The sequence below is a fragment of the Gorilla gorilla genome, chromosome 9 (genome assembly GCF_029281585.2).
Source record: "Gorilla gorilla gorilla isolate KB3781 chromosome 9, NHGRI_mGorGor1-v2.1_pri, whole genome shotgun sequence".
Lineage (NCBI taxonomy): Eukaryota > Metazoa > Chordata > Mammalia > Primates > Hominidae > Gorilla > Gorilla gorilla.
The window spans coordinates 85,163,580-85,183,428 of record NC_073233.2 but is presented as its reverse complement, the minus strand read 5'-3'; the positions used below and the strand labels follow the sequence as shown (position 1 = coordinate 85,183,428).

General features: G+C 39.6%; 1 protein-coding gene across 2 annotated transcripts in view; it reads left to right on the top strand.

Moving 5' to 3' along the window:
* GDPD4 (glycerophosphodiester phosphodiesterase domain containing 4) overlaps nt 1-19,849 on the top strand; it is an 85,114-nt gene that overhangs the window by 13,028 nt on the left and 52,237 nt on the right. For both annotated transcript variants that reach the window (XM_063693402.1, XM_063693403.1), the window contains exons 2-9: nt 1,278-1,480; nt 3,506-3,609; nt 9,293-9,386; nt 12,477-12,536; nt 17,296-17,394; nt 17,466-17,559; nt 18,733-18,810; nt 19,622-19,767. In XM_063693402.1, coding sequence (XP_063549472.1) covers nt 1,292-1,480; nt 3,506-3,609; nt 9,293-9,386; nt 12,477-12,536; nt 17,296-17,394; nt 17,466-17,559; nt 18,733-18,810; nt 19,622-19,767 — 864 coding nt within the window. In that variant the 5' untranslated portion in view covers nt 1,278-1,291. The remainder of the gene's footprint in view (nt 1-1,277; nt 1,481-3,505; nt 3,610-9,292; nt 9,387-12,476; nt 12,537-17,295; nt 17,395-17,465; nt 17,560-18,732; nt 18,811-19,621; nt 19,768-19,849) is intronic.

The window sequence follows — 19,849 nt, the reverse complement described above, 5'->3', positions numbered from 1 at the left end:
CTTTTTCTAATTTTTTGGGTTGGCTTTCATAGGGGAAGATTTTTTTTTCTTGTAGATGTATCTATAGAGTTGGTTGGGTGGGGCACTTTAGTTTTTATTCTGGGTTCATGCAGTAGTATAGTCTCCCTGGGATTTCTTTGGCTGTAATCAATATCAGTGGTGTCTATGGTTTTGTCAGTGGTTTAGGCTGTGGTTGTTAGCACAGGCTGCAGTGAGACTTTGCTGGGAATGGGGAAATCAGGCAGGCCAATCCTCAGACCCCAGTGGTGGTGGTGGCAGGCCGATTGTTCCTGTCCTTGGACCCCTGGCCAGTGTACACAGGCACTGGTGTTAGCAGGTCGAGGTGGGCCAATTTTTAGGTCTCTAGGTGGCTTGCTTGGGTACTGGCAGTGTTAGCAGTGTGCAGGGCAGGTGGGTGGGACCCTGGAGCCCTGGGCAGCATGTGTGGTATCAGCGATGGCAGTAGTGTTAGGGGGCCAATCTTTGGTCTCCCAGGTAACATGCACTGGTGCTAGCAGTGACAGCAATAGGATGGGTGGGTCAGTCTATAGGTCCCCAGCTGGCATGTGTGGGTAGGCATTGGTGGTGGTAGTAGTGCCAGGTGATGTTGGCCTGTCCTCAGGCTCCTTGATGATGTACACAGGTGCAGGTTGTGGTGGGTGCCTGTGTTCTTAGTGCCATTGTGAAGCCACATGCTACATATTTTGTTCTATCTCTGAAATATTTTTTGTTGGCAAAGGAAAAATAAACTTGTCACATTTCAGCCATTGTTGTTTTGAAGATTCCATCATTCATAATTGAAGCTAACCCTAACTGATTCCATATGGGAGAGGAGAGAAAGGGAAGGAGCAGCCAGCTGTGTGTCTGAGTCACTTATTAGTCAAGGATGGTATTTTCATGTACCTCACCCGTGCCTTTAACGTCTCAAGTTATTTCAACAGCATATTGCAATTTGAGAAGCACATTTGCATATATTATCTAATTTGATTCTTTCAGCATTTATTAGTTGGTGAGGACAGGGAATATTGTCCCACTTTAGAGGTGAGAAAACTAAACCTAGAGTGATGCAGTGATCACAGTAAACATTCAACAAGTTAGTGGGAGGGAAAGGTAGGAAGAAACTCTATTCTTCTGCCCCAAATCCAGTATATTACCTTTGATTATAAACAGTTTTTTAAAAATCCATCTGTCTTTGATAAAATTTTCTGTAGAATGGTGGGATAAGGTACATTAAGGGGAGCTACACTAGATCCTGATTATTTTATTTGTCTTTCCAGCTAAAGGGTGAATCATGTTTAAGAAGGTCAACAGGATTGAGCACAAGAGGAATAAGACAGAAAAACCAAAAAAGCTTAATCCATGGATTCCACGCATCTTCAACCACCAATGCTTTGTCACCTTCCTTACTGGCTGCTATAGTTGCCTCTGGAAATTCAGACAATGGGAAAAAACTAAAGTTGGATTTTGTTGCTGCACTTGGGTACAGACTGATAAGGAGCTGGACCACATTTTCTCAGATGTGGGGAGCATAGGCTGACCGCTGGCCCCATGAGGGCTCTTTACGGTCTCCAGGACTGGGGATGCTAGGGCTCCATTTCCTCCATAAAAGTATTGCACCAATGTTAAACTTACTGAAACATGTACTTGCTTTCTTCATTTTCTTTCCTTCACTTCATTTTTCACTTTTATTCTTTACTTTTCCTTACTACCTCTTTTATGTTTATTCATTAATTCACTTTTGCATTTATTCATTCAGTGAATCTTGAAGAAAAAGTGATGTTTGGGTGCAATTAGATAATTTTGGTTAGGGATTACAGGGATGCCTGAATTGTAATTTGCTCTCCTCTGTGAATTTCTCTTCTCAGGAGAAAAAAACAGCAAGTGAGAAACAAGGTGCTTCTTTATTATTGGTCAAGCTAGTGGTTATTTTCCCTGAGGAAGAACTCTAGTAAGGCTGAGTGGTGGCACGTGGACTAGCCTTTTTTAGGGCCTCTATTGGTAAGCCATATGTTGGAACCCTTTGGTGAGCTACATGGTATAAGTGATTAAATGATCAGCACACTGAAATGAGAACAGAAGAGCAAAATCATGTACCTTTACTTATTTGTAAACATGGTCCAGCTAGGGTCCCAGAATCAGACCAATTGGGTCATTAATTTCTTATACCTGAGGTGGGGAACACAAGGAAAGGGGTAGGAAATGGGAGGTTTCCCTGCAGGAGGAAGGAATGTTCTTCTGTCCCCACTGTATCTTTCCTGCCCAGATATTCGGCCTCTATGCTAGTCACTGGGGATAATACAAGTGCTTCAGGCATGGTTCCTGCTCTCAAGGAATTCAGTCTACTGTGGGGAAAGATAAGTACACACACAATCTCAATATAGTGAGAGAAGTGCTGTAACTGTATGTGCATGTACACAGGCACATACCAAGGGGAGGGCCACCTTTTAGAAGGTGGTGGGTGATTAAGAATTGGATAGGTAGAGAATTGGGGATGGTGGAAGAATTGGTACTGGAGGAGTAGTCAAAGGGCATAGTGAGTTTGGAGACTGATACAAGGTTTATTTTAGATGAAGGAGAGGATATGAATGTGAAGAAGTGAGGGGAAAAGAAGCCAGAGAGGGAGATGGGTCCAATGTTGTGTGGTTTTAAGAATTTGACTTCTGCCATGTTGGGAATAAAGAATCCCCAAAGACTTTAAGCTGATGAAGTAGTCTGAGCTGTGTTTTGGAATGATTATTTGATTGGAGGACGTATTGAAAAGGACAAAACTAACACAGGGAGACTTCTTTGCCTTCAGAGAAAGCAGTACCTTCTCCATAATGATAACCTCCATTTTGGCTTTGAGCTTACACAGATCTGGGTTCTAGTCCTGCCCCTGCCACTTCTTAGCTGCGTGATCTTGAATCAATTACTTTACCTCTCTGAGCTTTCTTCTGCAAAAATGAGGTTGATGCCCAACTCATATGGCTCTAATGAGAAATAAATCAAATGAAAGTAGCTTGTGAAATTCCCTAGCATTTTACTAGAACAAAATAGCTACTTAAAAAAAATTATTCTTTAACTCTGATTCCCCCTTTCTTCTCCAATGGGGTAGATTGATGACTAAATGAACCAATTAATGATGAATGAATCAATAAATTAATTACTGAACAAAACATTTGATAGCTGGAGAGGCAGATGAATTCAACAGATGATTGTTGAGAGCCAGCTGCATTCAAGAAACAATGCTATGTATTGGTAATACAGAGACGTTCCTTTTCCTCAAAGAAGAAACAGTGTAGCATCAGATAAAACATAAATGCATAATTCCAGTTAAGTGTAAGAAAGGTTGTAAATAGGCATATAAAGGATTTGGTAGGGGTAAAAAGAAGAGAGTGATCACTCCAGCCTCAGGAGGGTAATGCATGGCAGTGCAACTATGCTGACCTTTGGCAAGTGTATACAGAAACTGCTGAGGTAACAAGGATAAATGGAGCTAAGTTAGATTTCTTTTTTCTTTTCCCAGAAAGAGCAGTTATTTTGCCCGTGCCTGGTAATTTCATTTGTCTTGTCTCTGATGTTGCTGTTCCTGTGGATAGAAACATCCAATGAATACTTTAACTTTGACTGGTGAGTTTCACTTTTTGTAGTTTCATTTGTGTAAGGGTGTTTTGGTCTGATAGCCACCTGGATTCTACCTCAGGCTGAAAAGATCTGGTGATATAGTAGGGAAGGAGGACAAAACTGGGCTTTCCACAGCTTTTGGGTGAGGGGCCTGCCTCTGGGGCAGGGGTAGGATGCTTAGCACCCTAACCTATTGTACTTTCTTCCACTGTGCTCAGTCTCATACTTTGACTAAAGCCAGATTTACTGTTTCGTGCTTCCAATATCCACAGTCCTTCTACTCAGATAATGATTCCCTGGTATCTTTTCTTTAGTCTCTTTGAGTTACTGATGCTGACACTAGTTGGTCTTCATGATCTCTATCCCTGAACCCTGCCTTCTCTGCTGCTCCTATACCCTCTTCCTCTCCCTGCTGTTCTTAGGAGGCTTCCTAGGATTCTGAACACAGTGACAGGTATCCCTTTCCAGTACCCTTTCATGGCTAAACCCCTACTCTGGAATGTTCCCAGCCCTTTTCTGGCTTGATGTCTTCTAACCTTCCTGCAAATCTTATTATTTGGTATTTGGGGGAGAAGGATCTGTTCAGATATAGGGCTTTTAAAAATGGAATACAGTTGTTGTTTTCTTGGTAGAAGTAAAACACGGTTTGTTATTTTATGTGTAAAATGCAAAAAGTTAGAAAATATAGTATCTGCCTAGTCTCACTCTTGAGAGATAATCACTTGTTATTTTTTTCTATGTTTATTTTTATATTATGCTCATATTGTATACATAATTTTGCTTTCTCTTTTCACTTAAAATAATAAACATTTTAACAAAATTTTTAAACTCCTAATGAACATCATTTAAAATGGTTTAAAAATATTTCATGACAGATGCTGTAATACACTTAGCCATTTTTAATTGTTAGGCATTATATGTGTGTCCAATTTTCTTGTTTTTATAAACTAGTAATGCAGATAAATCTTTGTATTCTGACTAATATTCCTAGAATAGATTCCCATAAGTGGCATTATTGAGTCAAGAAGAATAAACGTTGTTAAAATTCATTATGCCCCAAAATTAGCCAGGCATGGTGATGTGTGCTTGTAGTCCCAGCTACTTAGAAGGCTGAGGTGGGAGGATCCCTTGGGCCTGGGAGGCAGAGGTTGCTGTGAGCCGAGATCGTGCCACTGCATTCCAGCCTGGGTGACAGAGCCAGACCCTGACTCAAAAAAAAAAAAAAAAAATTCATTATGTCTGTTGCCAAAGTACTTTCTCAAAAGGTTATAGCAATTTCTATTTAAAACAGAGGTATATGACAGCATTAAATATTGTAATATTGCATAATTTTTTTCTTGATGAAATTTTTTGTTTTAATTTGAATCATTTAGTTTCAGAACAAGTTTATTTAACTAATTTCTTTTCTTTTAAAATTTATTTTCCTTTGCCTACTTATTCATTGGGGGTTTTCAGTTAGCCCTCTCACTGGTTCATCATTAGTTTCATTTATGGGCCAGTTCTGAATTATTCCACAGGAATTGTATTTCAATTTAAAATATAAATGCTATGGTATAATTCATTTATTTATATTTATAAATTTTAAAATACCAGCTCTGAGATCCATTGTTGACAAGGTTTATGCAAAGTCTAATATCCAAATCTTTCTGCCTCTCTCCCCATCCCTTGAGTGGTATCAAAGTTCTGGGGCATACCACCAGACAGCAAAAATAGCGTGGTGGTGGTAAGAAGAAACTCTGGTCACCAAAATGACACTGGTCACTCTGGTCATATTACTTTCATTAGACAGTGCCTCAGTCAAGCACTGGTCCCTAGCTACTTTTTGGAATTGCTCTTCCAGGCATTTTACAGAAATATCCCTCACAACAGGCTTTTGCACTGACCACAGGCATGGCTTGGAACCCTAACCATTGTTCCCAAGACTGAGATGCTTACTGGCTAGCTTCCGTGATCATCCTTGCAGCCATCCCCCATTTGTGATCTTCGTCTGCCAGGATGTAGTGTTGTAAATCAGGCACAAGTCTCAGTACCAATGAAGTCTTCAGTCTTAGTGCAAAGTTGCAGCATAGTCTTTCATTTTCTTCATATGTTTTTAACTTGAAGACTATTTTGTATAATAACTAATATAGCTATACTAGCTTTGCATGGTTTATCTTTTCCATCCTTTATTTTTTTAACCTTTCTGTAGCTCATGTTTTGGAAGTTTCTCTTATAAATAGCATATGGTTGGGTTTCTCAAATCCAGTTTGGCAATATTTGTCTTTATGTTCCAAATAAAAAATAGCTCTGTACTAATATATCACTAATATATTTTATTTGAGCTTACATCCATATTCTTCCTAATGCTACTGTCCTATCAGTTCTGTGTTTTTTTGTTGTTGTTGTTGTTGTTTTTTTTTGAGGCAGGGTCTCACTCTGTTTCCCAGGCTGGAGTGCAGTGATATGATGATCTTGGCTCATTGCAGCCTCTGCCTCCCAAGCTTGGCTCATTGCAGCCTCTGCCTCCCAAGCTTGACCGATCCTCCCACTTCAGCCTCCCAAGTAGCTAGGACTACAGACACAAACCACCACACCTAGCTAATTTTTGTATTTTTTTGTGGAGACGGGGTTTTGCCATGTTGCCCAGGCTGGTCTCAAACTCCTGAGCTCAAGTGATCTGCCCGCTCGACCTCCCAAATTGCTGGGATTGCAGGTGTGAGCTACCGCACCCAGCCCTGTGTTCTTTTTTCCTCTTTTCTTGCCTTATTTTATATTAAGTATTTTTTATTACTTCATTTTTCCCCTCTATTAAATTGGAAGGAATACCCATATTTTCTCTCCTACTCACTCTTGCTGTCTTTTTCGTACCTACCCTGGAAATTACAACATGTAATCTTGACTTACCGAAGTCTTATATTAGTATTTTAACCTTTTCCTGGGTAATACAAGGATCTTGAAACACCTTAACTTCATATACTTATAACTTCTTCAGACACTTATAACTTCTGAGTTATAAGCCATTCTCATCATATATTTTAATCCTACATACTTTTCCAACCACATACGACATTATTGTTGTTTTGTATAGTTAATATTCTTTTAGATTTACCTACATATTTACTTTTTTTATTGCTCTTCATTTTATCATGCACCTCTGATCTTTCATCTAGAATCTTTTTTTCCCTGTATAAAAAATAACCCCTACGTGTGCCGTAGAAGATGACTGTCAGGGAGAGGCCTAAGCTGTGTACGCCATCAAGCCAGTACCTAGGGGGAGCAGACTAATAATGCCTGTTCACACATTTAGATGCTTCAAAGCTAGGATTCATTCCCCCACAAGTCACAAACTGGAAAAGTTTGTGCTTACTCCTAGAATGTAACCCTGTAAGGTTCCAAATCAAAGTGTGTTGTGTTTACGAGATTACCTTCTCCCCTGTAGCCCTGTGAAGTTTACAAGAGCTTCCTGTACCTCAGCCAATCCTTCTAGAGAAAAATTACCCCACATGCTACACTATCACTGGATTTCCTTCCTTATTTAGATCTTGGCTTCATAGTTCTTCACTGTCTGGTAGATGTCTGATGCTTTCATTTAGATTTTTCAAAACATTTTGTCTAGCTTTTCTAGTCGTTCCCCTTAGCTAGAAAGAGCAGAATTTTTTGGTAGGGTAACTGTAACTCTCTTTTTTCCCCTCTGTGTGTGTTGTTTCTCCATTTCTCACTATGCGAGGGTTCCTAGGGCCTCCACCATCGATGGTATCTTTTTTTCTCATCTAGAGTTACTGTCAGCTGACAGTTGGTGATGCTGATATAAAACATTGCAATATGTATTGGGGAAAGGTGCAAGAAAGCTGCATCTTACAGCTGTGAGAAAGCAGGGAAGGGGTCCTTGAAGGTTTCTTTAAACATTGTTATAATGATAACAGAAAATATGGATTTTACATGAGTAGGTTGCATTGACTAGGCTGCCCCAATAAAGCTGTCTTGGTTGAGTGAGTAGGCCTACATCCAAAATGGAGGTGTGATTATGCTGCTAGAGGGATGTAACACAATGGTCCAGAGCGGAGAGAAAACTGCTTAAAAATACTAAGTCAGAAGAAGCCTAAATTGGACACATTCATGTAGAGTAGGCCTACTGCATAGTCATCAGCATTGTATATTCTCAGCTTAAAGAAGTGACGGCCAAGAAAGGAGACTTCCTTTTTCAGTTCCCACTGATGTTCAGGCAGTCACATAAGCAAACTCCTTCTCGCTCTTTTCACTCCCTTTTTTCACACCACTACCATCACCAACAGTAAGTACAGTTACTTACCCGGATGGGAAGAAGTAGAGGGAGAGAGAGAAAAAGCCAAATCACAGTTCTTCTTTTGCCTGTAATCCATAGCTGGGGGGTGGGAACTTCACTTGAGTTTGGTGAGAGGGCTTTGAAGTAAAGCAAACTAATAGTAATATTTACATGTGATCTGATATCCAAAAGAAAAACCTTTTAGGTTGAAAGGGATTAAAATAAAATATCAATGTGACCAGTAAAATGATTAGAAGAAAGAGGAGTACCATGAAATGACAAACACTAAGTTTTCTTTGTTACTTGGAAAGCAAAGTCAATATCACAATTTGGTTAAACTGATTAGTTCTTTGACTACATCTAGAGTGCTATTAAGGCCAGATTTCATGGTTTTTTTTAATTTCGAAAATTTTTTTTCAAGATCTCTGTTTGTTTTAATAACCACCTGTGCTTGAGTTAAAACATCCTATTCTTGTTTCATGGATGTGAATCATTCCTTTACATCATGGAAGATCTTAAATATATTTATTTTGTGGCTCTTTTCTGATTCTATTAATTATGTTTTTTTGGGTCCAAGTTTTTCTATTTGTTGGCTCATAGGGTTCATTTGTTGACATCCCTTACGTATTTTCTGATTCCTGATTGTGAGCTCATCTTCTACAGAGCACTCTTCCCAGTCTTGATCTGGGATACCTTTTGCTAGTTAAGGCTCTTTGCCTGTTTGTTTCTTCCTAGTTTGTCTCACAGCCCTTGTCCAAGAGAATTTCCTTTATAATTCTTACTAGTGTAGTTATATGTTCACTAACCTATAGTTTAATTCTTAAAAAATTTAATTTCTCCAGGTTTTGTACGAGAGGAGGAAATTTCTGTTTTCTTGAGATGAAGATTCAAATTTCTTCGTGTAATACCTAGATCAAGTATAACATTGTTTCTCCTAACAAATCATTAACAATTTTCTCTCATATGCTACATTAGGAACAGAAAAATTGGGGCTTTTTTTTTAATATGGTGGCTGTGATTGCAATTATGTCCAAAAATACATATGCATGTGGACAAGGAGCCTGCCAAAGTGTAAAGTATTAGTTTTGTTCAGGCAGTAAACTTATGGGATGTATTGTTTCTCTTCTGGTATTCCCAGATTTCTGTATTATGTTATTTTTTAAAAGAGGACATAATTTTTAAATATGTATTCTAAATAACTTAAGATCCTACTGCGTTTACAGACCCCATGAACATCCCCAATTGCCTACAGAACACAACTTTAAAACTCCTCATATTATTATCCGCAAAAGCTGCTGTTCACACACTGCTTCTTTTTATCTCCCTACATTTGCTTATGCCTTATCTAGTCTGGTTTTGTCCCCATCCTTGACACAGATGCTACTGATTTCTGCATTATTTTAAGAACTGAAACACATTTTTTTTTAGGGTCACTTTTCTAGGAACAGGATACTGGTTTTTCTGGTCTATTTTTATTCTGAGTTTAGCTGGGATCCTGACTGCCTACTCTTCATTGCTGTTGGTGAGTAATGCTTCTCATTTCTTCCACTCCCTTCCTGAGTAGCCTGATGAGGTGTTCCTCTGTGGTATAGTATCCAGTTGGTACTGGGGACTCTCAGAACCTAAGATCACTCTTGTCTTAGTAGAGTTGGGATTTACATTAGCTAGTTGAATTTTAGGCACAAGGAATAGGACGTGGAAGGAAAGCCTGTTCTGTTAGAGGATGTGTCTTGCCAGTTTGGCCCTTTGAAAGTGTAACAACATCCTTTTTCTATTTCCTTGTTTCATACCCTATCCTATGGTTCCCTCAATATTGTTGTTTTAGATACCCATAGCTTCACAGCAGCAGTATCTTTACTCATCTCATGTCCCATCTTCTGAAAATCAGTCTTTCTGGGTCTTAAAAAAATTTGCTTACTTGTTAAATTTGTTCTAATGTACAAATGCTAGTCACCTAGCCCAGATGCAAAGTACATTTTAGCAAAAGCCTTTGGCAATAGTGTGACCTTGCTTCTGTTGCCTAACATAGTAGTGTCACTTAGTGTGAGAAATTTATGCCAGGTAAGAGAAAAGTCTGGAAATGGGAGGATAACTTTAGACAGAGTTTTGCAGTGCCCATTTATACATAGGGCAGATAACTTTCTCTGATTTCACCATTCCTTTCTCTATTGAATTCTTGTCTGATACAGAAGAACCTAGCCCCCAAATATGTTGCTATTTGCACGAACTTTTTCTTTCAACAAAACTTATTAATCATTATATGAGCAGAACATTGTGAGAAGTGCTGAGTATACGAAGATCAATAAAAGCTAAGCAATTTCTGTTTTCATGCAGTGCACTTCATAGAGGTAGATGTGAGATATAAGTTATAACTATTCCTTGTCACTGTAGTGGGATCTTAAAGGAATGTTAGATTTGGACATATAGATATGGTAATGAGGAAGAACATTGTGGACTGAGGGAGCTTCATGACTAAGCAAGACAGAAAAATATAGGATGTCTTGCTGAGAGGGAAAGGTCAGTTCTGTTAGTATGTAGGGCATAATGAAGAATAATGGGGGGCCAGGCGCCGTGGCTCATGCCTGTAATCCCAGCACTTTGGGAGGCCGAGGCGGGTGGATCACAAGGTCAGGAGATCGAGACCATCCTGGCTAACATGGTTAGAAGTAAAGCATTCCTCAGCAAATGTAAAAGGACAGAAATGATAACAAACTGTCTGTCAGACCACAGTGCAATCAAACTAGAACTCAGGATTAAGAAACTCACTCAAAACCGCTCAACTGCATGGAAACTGAACAACCTGCTCCTGAATGACTACTGAGTAGATAACGAAATGAAGGCAGAAATAAAGATGTTCTTTGAAACCAATGCGAACAAAGACACAACATACCAGAATCTCTGGGACACATTTAAAGCAGTGTGTAGAGGGAAATTTATAGCACTAAATGCCCACAAGAGAAAGCAGGAAAGATCTAAAATTGACACCCTAACATCACAATTAAAAGAACTAGAGAAGCAAGAGCAAACACATTCAAAAGCTAGCAGAAGGCAAGAAATAACTAAGATCAGAGCAGAACTGAAGGAGATAGAGACACAAAAAACCCTTCAAAAAATCAATGAATCCAGGAGCTGGTTTTTTGAAAAGATCAACAAAATTGATAGACCGCTAGCAAGACTAATAAAGAAGAAAAGAGAGAAGAATCAAATAGACACAATAAAAAACGATAAACCCCATCTCTACTAAAAATATAAAAAAAAAATTAGCCAGTCGTGGTGGCGGGCGCCCATAGTCCCAGCTACTCGGGAGGCTGAGGCAGGAGAATGGCGTGAACCTGGGAGGCGGAGCTTGCAGTGAGCCGAGATCGAGCCACACTGCACTCCAGCCTGGACGACAGAGTGAGACTCTGTCTCAAAAAAAAAAAAAAAAAAAAAAAAAAAAAGAATGGAAAACATGGCTGAAAAGAGGTTTGTGAGATTTTGGAAGGCCTGGAAAGAAAGGCTAAGACATTTGATATAAATCAGTTTTCTATTTTAGGAAAATTATTCTTGGTGTTGTGGTTTGGAGGGTGGCTATAGGCAGAGAGACCAATTAGAAACTTTTTTTTTTACATGGGGAAAATGTAGATGAAGGATGTGCTGTAGGGCAAACTCTGACCACTGAATTGTACCACTTTTATGCACAATAAACATGAAATGGTATAGTTACGTTCTAAGGTGGGAATGAATTCTGGTGTCCAATAAAGCAATATATTTTAACAAACTTTCTACTCTACCCTACCTCTTTTTGGATACATACAATGGCAACAATAGTGAAAAAGGAGGGGGACCTGGATTCTATTTCTAGTTCTATCTTTAGGTACTATGTAACCTTGGTCAAGGCATGTAACTCTTCTGACCTCAGTTTCATTTTTTTTTCAAATAAGAATGATAATATTTAATAAAATAGTATAATATAGGGTTAAGTAAAGAACAGATGAAATACACATGAAATTATTTTGATAAAGAGGTAAGTGCCTTACACATCAAATTATCATTAATATCCTAGGCATCTGAGGACTCCAGTTCTCAATTTCTGTCTTTACACTGACTTGGTGACTGGCTAGATTTAGATTAAAATCCAAGATTTGTTGAATCTATACCAGTGTTAACAACAGTGGTTGACAGTTGTAACAACAGCCCTGGTTCCCCGAAACAAGAGTCCTTGGAAGGGCTGCCTCCTGACCTTTCTTCTCTTACAAGTGAGTCCAAGTAATACCAGGAATAAGGTTCCTCACAGGGAAAAGAAATGGGCAGGAACTCAGGAAGAGTATCAGTGTGGTAATTGTTATGAAATCTTAGAGGAGATAACACAGAATTCTTCCTGAGGTTGCGGGTGAAAGTTATAAATAGGAGGTGAGATTTGAACTGGCTTTGAAGAGTCAGTGGCATAGGGAGAGGGAGCTTTTCCAGGCAAACAGCATGGAAAACTACCAGAGGCTAAATAAAGTACAGGTATAGCAAGAAATGAGTGTACTGCTAGACTGTGAACGGAATTTGGAGCTATAGGAACAGTGCTTTGGGTGGCAACTTGGTGATTTCAAAATAACTCTCTTTTTCTTCTTTGCTTTTGCAGTTACTTGGATTTTTGTTGCTTTGGGAAAGGATTGAACTATACCTGCACTTGTGTCATAAGGTAGGACATCTGAGTCCACATAGGAAACCTTAGACCAGGACTGAACCTTAGACCAGGCCTGAACATGCTCCTTGGTACTCAGTTTTGTGTACGGGGTTACCCTCTCTGTTACTGTTCTCCTTGGAGAGAAGAGATTTACTTACACCATATTAACTGAAATAACTAAATTTCTAATGTTGCAACTGATTTATGGAGGGAGCTGAACCCGAGCTGAACCCAAACTCTTATTTGTTCTCACTACTTCCTATTAAACTCAATCTGTAGCCCTGTTCTTCCCATTCCAGTAAAATCTTAAAAATTCCATTAATTTCCCAGTACTTTTCAGTCACAAGAATACTCTCATTTCAGTGATTAAAAATTTCAGTTCACTGTAATAACCTAAGCTCCAACTTCATTAACCTTAAAATGTTTCCCCTCCCCTATTTGGGCCTTATCCAAGCCTGAAGCCCATAGCGGCAGAGAGGGCATGGTGGTCCTTCTACCTCTTTTCCACCTGAGTGGGGTCCAGGGGAAGAGGAGATGGAGAAACGAGCACAGTCTCACAAGGAGAGGGGAGAAAGGGAATCAGGGGTTCATTTCTAGGTAAACGTACAGTTGCTTCTTTTCCCGTGGACGTTTTCTATGTGTGTTTTCAGAAATCCTACTGAGAACCTTGACTATAACTCTCTTGGTGGAGTCAATGCCTGTCTTCCTGTAGCCCCCTGAAATTTCTTTTCTGAAGTCCTTTTTACCCTCTCTTGGGTTTGGATATCTTTAAAATAACACCAGCATGATTTCTTTCACAGGGTCTATATCTGGTCCCCAGAGGACAGTCAGCTTTGCCCCACCATCTGCAGGCATGTGGCATATTTCCAATATAGCATCCTTGTTTTGTTCTCCCATGGGCTTGAGCAGCTCCAGTGACAGCCTCTTGCTTTTTTATAGACTTTTTTGGGCATGGTTTTTAAAAATTGATACATAGTAATTAGACATATTTGTGGGATCCATGTGATAATTTTGATATATGCCTACAATGCATAATGCTCAAATCAGGGAATTTAGGATATCCATCATCTCAAGCATTTATCATTTCTTCATGTTAGGAACATTTCAACTCTTCTAGCTGTTTTGAAACTATTTTTTGAACTATTTTGAAGCTATTTTATATTATAAATTATTGCTAACTGTAGTCACCTTACTGTACTATCAAACATTAGAACTTACTCTTTATCTAATGGTATGTTCTCATTAACCAACCCGTCTTCATTTCTCCCACTCTGACCCACCCTTCCCAGCCCTTGGTAACTATCATTCTATTCTCTACTTCCATGAGATCAACTTTTTTACCTCCCAAATATGAGTGAGAACATCAGGCATTGTGTTGATACCATTTCTTGTATTTCTTGTATTTCCCCAAATCCAGAAACATTTCAAACCCTTGAGTGGTCCCCTTAAGTCTTAAATCAGTCAATTTGCATTGCTAATAAAGGAATACCTGAGAATGGGTAATTTATAAAGAAAAGAGGTCTATTTTGTCTCATGGTTCTGCAGGCTGTAAAGGAAGCATAGCACTGGCATCTGGTCCTGGTGAGGGCCTCAGGAAGCATACAATCACGGTGGAAGGCAAGTGGGGAGCCAGCATATCACATAGCAAGAGAGGGAGCAAGAGAGAGAAGGAGGAGGTGCCAGCCCCTTTTAAACAACCAGATCTCATGTGAACTCACAGAATGAGAACGCACTCATTACTGCAAGGACAGCACCAAGCCATTCATGAGGGAGCTGTCCCCATGATCCAAACACCTCCCACTATGCCCACCTCCAGTATTGGTGGTCACATTTCAACATGAGATTTGGAGGGAACACAGGTCCAAGCCATATCAATATCCTCTTACTCAAATGAGAAGTATGAACTGGAAATACAAATTTAGAGTTATTAGAATAGACGGAGCTTGAAGCCATGAGATTTTTCTAGGGAAAGAATATAGATTTGAAAATTGAACAAATAGGCCTCATTGATATCCAGCATCTATTTTGGATTTGGGACACCATGATAAATTAACCAATACCAAGAATCCCTGAAAACATTCTGATTACCATTCCAGGTTAGTGTCTATTATAAAAACTATGCTTATGTTGCCTGTGCCAGTTAAGTACTGCTACTTGTCCTCTGCCACAGCAGAAGCACATCATCCCCTTTGAAATCAGGAAGACTGTTTGAGTGGCAGCATCTCTCACCTTTTTTCAGGCATACAGGATGGCCACCACAGTGCTTTTCAAGGATGCTGACACTTTCCTCACCAGCGTCTTCTGAGACCTCCCAAAGAACACGATATAGGGAGTAGGTTAGCTGATCATAGGTGATACCGTTCCAGCACCTTTTCTTAATAAATCTTTTATTATTTCTTCTATATTATACTAAGAAATTACTGGCATCCCAATTTCATTGAGCATAGGTTACCAGTGAGCCTAGGCTTCAGATAACCAAACAATCAGAACCTCTTTGAACTGCTTAATCCCTGAATTCTAGGATATTAAATCCAGAATCTCTGGTAAGTGCACCCATATCAATAAATTTAGTCTGGTCTAAAATTATGTTCTCTTTTCCTTGTCTCGCACCCTTAGAATTCATTCCCACACATATTCTACAGGATTTTTGCCAATATTTGTTAGTAAAATCTTGTTTTCTAAGCCTTCATCTTCTGAGGCATTCTGGGATCTAGTTCACAGAGTCTGAAGGCAATGAAAAGTGCAGGGTGATTGTTAAGAGTTGGCATTCCCTTGGAAGTTAACTACCTTGGTTGAGTCTTCAGGTCTTCAAACCAGGAAGGACCAGGCTTATCAGACTTGTGAGGAGAGACTGATTTTATTGGCAAGGGAGATTTTGTGGGGCTTGGAGTTTCATTTTATTGTACTCAGAATAAATTTAGGAAGAAAAGCATTAGCACGAGGCGTAGAACCCCTTCCTCTTCTACCTACAGATGCCCAGAGAGAAGCCAATGGCATCAACCCAAACTCCTTGTAAACATGCTAATAACCTGACCTCCTGGTAAACACACTAAAGGTATTTGTCAGCTGCTTATCTGCAAAAATTTCTAGCAGGATATACCTAGATATATTTAGGTTGGTTTTATTGTAAACAAACCTGGAATATATAGGTTCATGTGGTAGAAGACATTGACTAGCTATATAATTAGTGGAATATAAAATAATGATGCTCCATAATCAAAAAACCAAAATGACGCCTGTGAAGCAATGTTTCTTCATATTTTGCTCAAAACACACCTTACATTTTAAGTCCAAAAACAGAATGTATACTAATACGGGAGAGGAAAGACCCTATATGAGTAGCTGCATTTGACGTGATCATATTCACTCAAAAAAATTTTTTTTTTTTTTTTTGAGGCAGAGTCTCACTCTGTTGCTCAGGCTGGAGTGCAGTGGCGCAATCTCAGCTCACTGCAACTTCTGCCTCCCAGGTTCAAGCGATTCTCCCACCTCAGCCTCCCAAGTAGCTGGAACTACAGTTGTGCGCAACCACACCTGGCTAATTTTTGTATTTTTAGTAGAGATGGGGTTTCACCATATTTGCCAGGCTTATCTCGAACTCCTGGCCTCAGGTGATCCACCCTCCTCAGCCTCCCAAAGTGCTGGGATTATAGATGTGAGCCGCTGCTCCCAGCCTGCCACTGGAAAATCTTTCATCTGTTCTCTATGATTGCCTGTATCCTTTAAATCCATAGTGAAGTTTGGTGTTGGGTAAGATCTGTGATTCTTATGACTCTGGCAATTCAACTTTTGTGTTGTGATGCATTTAGTTTTTCCTAATAGGTTGTTTAAAATTTTTTCATCTATGTATGTATTTTCTGTTCTTGTAATAATGTCCTTGTTAAATTTGGGTATAATGTTTTGTTGCACTCATAAGATGTTATAAAGTATTCTCTCTTTTTCTATTCTCTGAAAGAGTTTGTTAAAGATTGGAAATATTTCTTCCTTAAATGTTTGGTAGAATTTATCACTGAAGTCAGCAAAGAGTTGTGAAAGACTTAATTATGGATTCAATTATTTTAGATGTAGAGATTATGGAAAGGAGAGCTAAGTACTGTCTAGAGGGCAGCACAGATGTAGGAAAACTATACATTTGAAAGGGAGGAAGTTAGGAAAATTAGGTCTTCTTGGTCTCAATGTTCTTTCTCTATGAAGTATACAGTGTTCTGGCAGGCAGGTTTTTTCATCTGTTTAATAAATACTTATTGGATGCTTACTATGTGCCAGGCATTCTGCAGGACACTGAGGATGTAATCATAAAAAATACCAATATTAACCTTGACTTCATGAAGCTTATAGTCTGTTGGGGAAAACAGACGTTGAAAAGGCAATTACAGAGTATTATTTACTTATAATTGTATTGAGTATACAATTGAGGTCTAAAGAAATGGTGAAGACTTTAATGGCAACTGTTGAATCTGAGTAAGAGATACCAAGCAATGTTGAGGACCCAGCTGAGGCTGGAGATAGTAAATTAGTAATGGTAAATTAGCTGTGTAATTTTTTCCAGCCATGCTGTACAGCAAAGACTTAGAAGCAAAGAAGGTGAATGATTAGTTCCATCTAATACTGGGGATTTGCAGGAAAAACAAGATCTTTCTCTACATTATTATGGTAAAAGAATGAGGAAGCAGATAAGGTCCCTGACATTGTGAAGACACACATGTAATTCCTGAGGACAGTTCTGATCCAAGCCTAGTGCTTGAAGTCAGGAGATTTTTTTCTGTTTCCCTAGATCCTGATTCTGCTAGTAATTCTTCTGTGTGTCATTTTAATGTTCATTATATACAAATTCTGGAAAGAAAGGTGGCTGGTAGCTGGGCTGTCACTGCAGGTGAGCATCATCCTATAGCTCCAGCACTAGCTGTCTAGATGTATCCAGCCTGACTTTTGGCTTTCTCACAGATCTTTGCTCCCTACGTGCACCTGGTCAGCATAACTGTGATGGTTATCCTTTTCTGGCCTGTGGCCTTCTACGTGGCACGTTTGGAAAGAAAAGGTATGTCACATAGGGCAGAACCCTGCCTATTTCTTCAGCTCTGGCTTTAGCTTGCATACTCCACTCAGGAAAACAGAAGCTTGGGAACTAGCCGCCCTCATTGAAATTCATTTAGCTTGTTACTCAGGCATGCTCCTGTGCTTTCACTCACTACCCAGTCATAGTGGCCAGTGGCCTGTCATAGTATTTCTGTGGCCAAACAGACCTTCTTCTAAAGAGGGATTCTTTTTTTGGAAAAACAAGATCTTTCTCTACATTATTATACATTGACTGTCTGAAGATGGATGGTGGGTGACGCAGTAGAGGCCGTTTTAATTTTACTTGACCAAAGTGCTGGTACAAGTCACAGTTCTTTCCATTTATATTCAAATATTAGTAGTTTCTTTTTCTTTCTTTTCTTTTTTTGTTTGTTTGTTTGTGTTTTTTGAGACAGAGTCTTGCTCCATTGCCAGGCTGGAGTGCAGTGGCACAATCTCGGCTCACTACAACCTCCGCCTCCTGGGTTCAAGCGATTCTCCAGCCTCAGCCTCCCAAGTAGCTGGGATTACAGGCATGCACCACCACGCCTGGTTGTATTTTTAATAGAGATGGGGTTTTACCATGTTGGCCAGGATGGTCTCAATCTCTCAACCTCGTGATCCGCCTGCCTCAGCCTCCCAAAGTGCTGGGATTACAGGCATGAGCCACTGCGCCCGGCAAATATTAGTAGTTTCAACTAATACTAGGTCCAGAGATTTCTGCTTACATCCAAGTAACTCAAAGCAGTCCCCTGTGAGACCATGTCATACCTGAGGACTTACAGCAGAAGGTTAAATGTCTGTCTCTGTCACTGGTTTCCTCTTCATTGTTTGCCCCAGTGTAATGGAATCAAAAGAACTGGATCTGTACACTAAACTGTTTTGAGAATGGAATTATCTTTCACCACTGTATGGGTAAACCAATAGGACCTTCTTCTCTCTGGGTCTCCTTTTTCCTCTTTTTTAAATAAGAGGTATTTGCTTTCTGACCTGTGGCGGTATGCAGGCAAGAGAAAGACTGCATAGATAGTGCTGCCATTGTGTGTTTATATATATATGCTTGTGTGTGGAGGGTAAATTTTAGAAAGTATTTCTGGGGCAAGGGCTTAAAGGGGACAATAATGAACTCTTTTCTTTTTCACTTTCTAAATTTTAGTTAGAATGAGAAGATACAGGATGACACATTCTGAGAAAAAAAGACTCAAGAAATGTAATGTAATCACAAGGTTAAGAGGTTAGAGCTGGAGACTGAGATTTGAAAGTCACTAAAGCATAGGTGGTAACTTGAAAATGTACAAATGGGTAAAATTCTCAGAGGTCTAAAATAGTAAGTCTTGGGGAATGGCTGGTTATCGCAGGCATTGTGTACAGGCTCTATGTGAATGTGTGTGTATGCACGAGAGGGAGAGGGAGGGAGGGAAAGAGGGGGAAGCAAATGATTAATATTTATAGAGTAACTATTATGAGTCAACACTGTCATAACAACCTATACGGTTGATATAAGCAGCAGGACAGCCCCATTTTACAGAAGAAAATGAAGATTCAGAGAGGTTAAGTTGTCCTTAGTCACACAATTAGGAAGTGGCAGAACTTGGCTTTAAACCCAGATTTCTGCCAATTAGTGCCCTTTCCACTATACTGTACTGCCTTAAATATACAGATGTTTTAGGATGATCTTTACAGTCTCTGGGGCTTTCTTAGAATCAGCCAAGCTCCTCCTCCTCCTGAGAAGCTGCTCCTTAACATCCCTTCTCCTTCCTTTTCTTCCCCATCTGTCCCCTGTACAATTGAGCCCTCTGTCAATTTCCAGTTCCAGTAAAGTTGCCTTAATAATAATGCCCTATATTTGTACAGTTCTATACTTTTATATCCAAATCCCTGGAAGTAAGTGGAAATGTCACAGAAATAGAAAGTAAATTAGCCAGTACACAGTCAATGAAACCCATGGACTGTGGGTTTACTCAGACTGCTGCTTTGCTTGGGATGATTTTCCATCCCTCTTTATCTCTTTTTCCCCCACTTCCCCTTCCTTTCAAATTTTTCAGGTCTACAAGTGGCTGTTGGATTACCCTTTCTTCTTATCCTTTTAAGTCTCTATTTGATGCCACTGGGGATTTATTCTCCCTGCATTCAGGAGAAGGAGAATTTGGGGCCCAAGCCAACCATCTTTGGACATAGAGGTGCACCCATGGTAGGTCTGAGCATGATGAACGTGGGTGAAAATAAGTATGTATGGGGTATGTGGTCGAGAGAAGAAAACAGAACCATGGGAG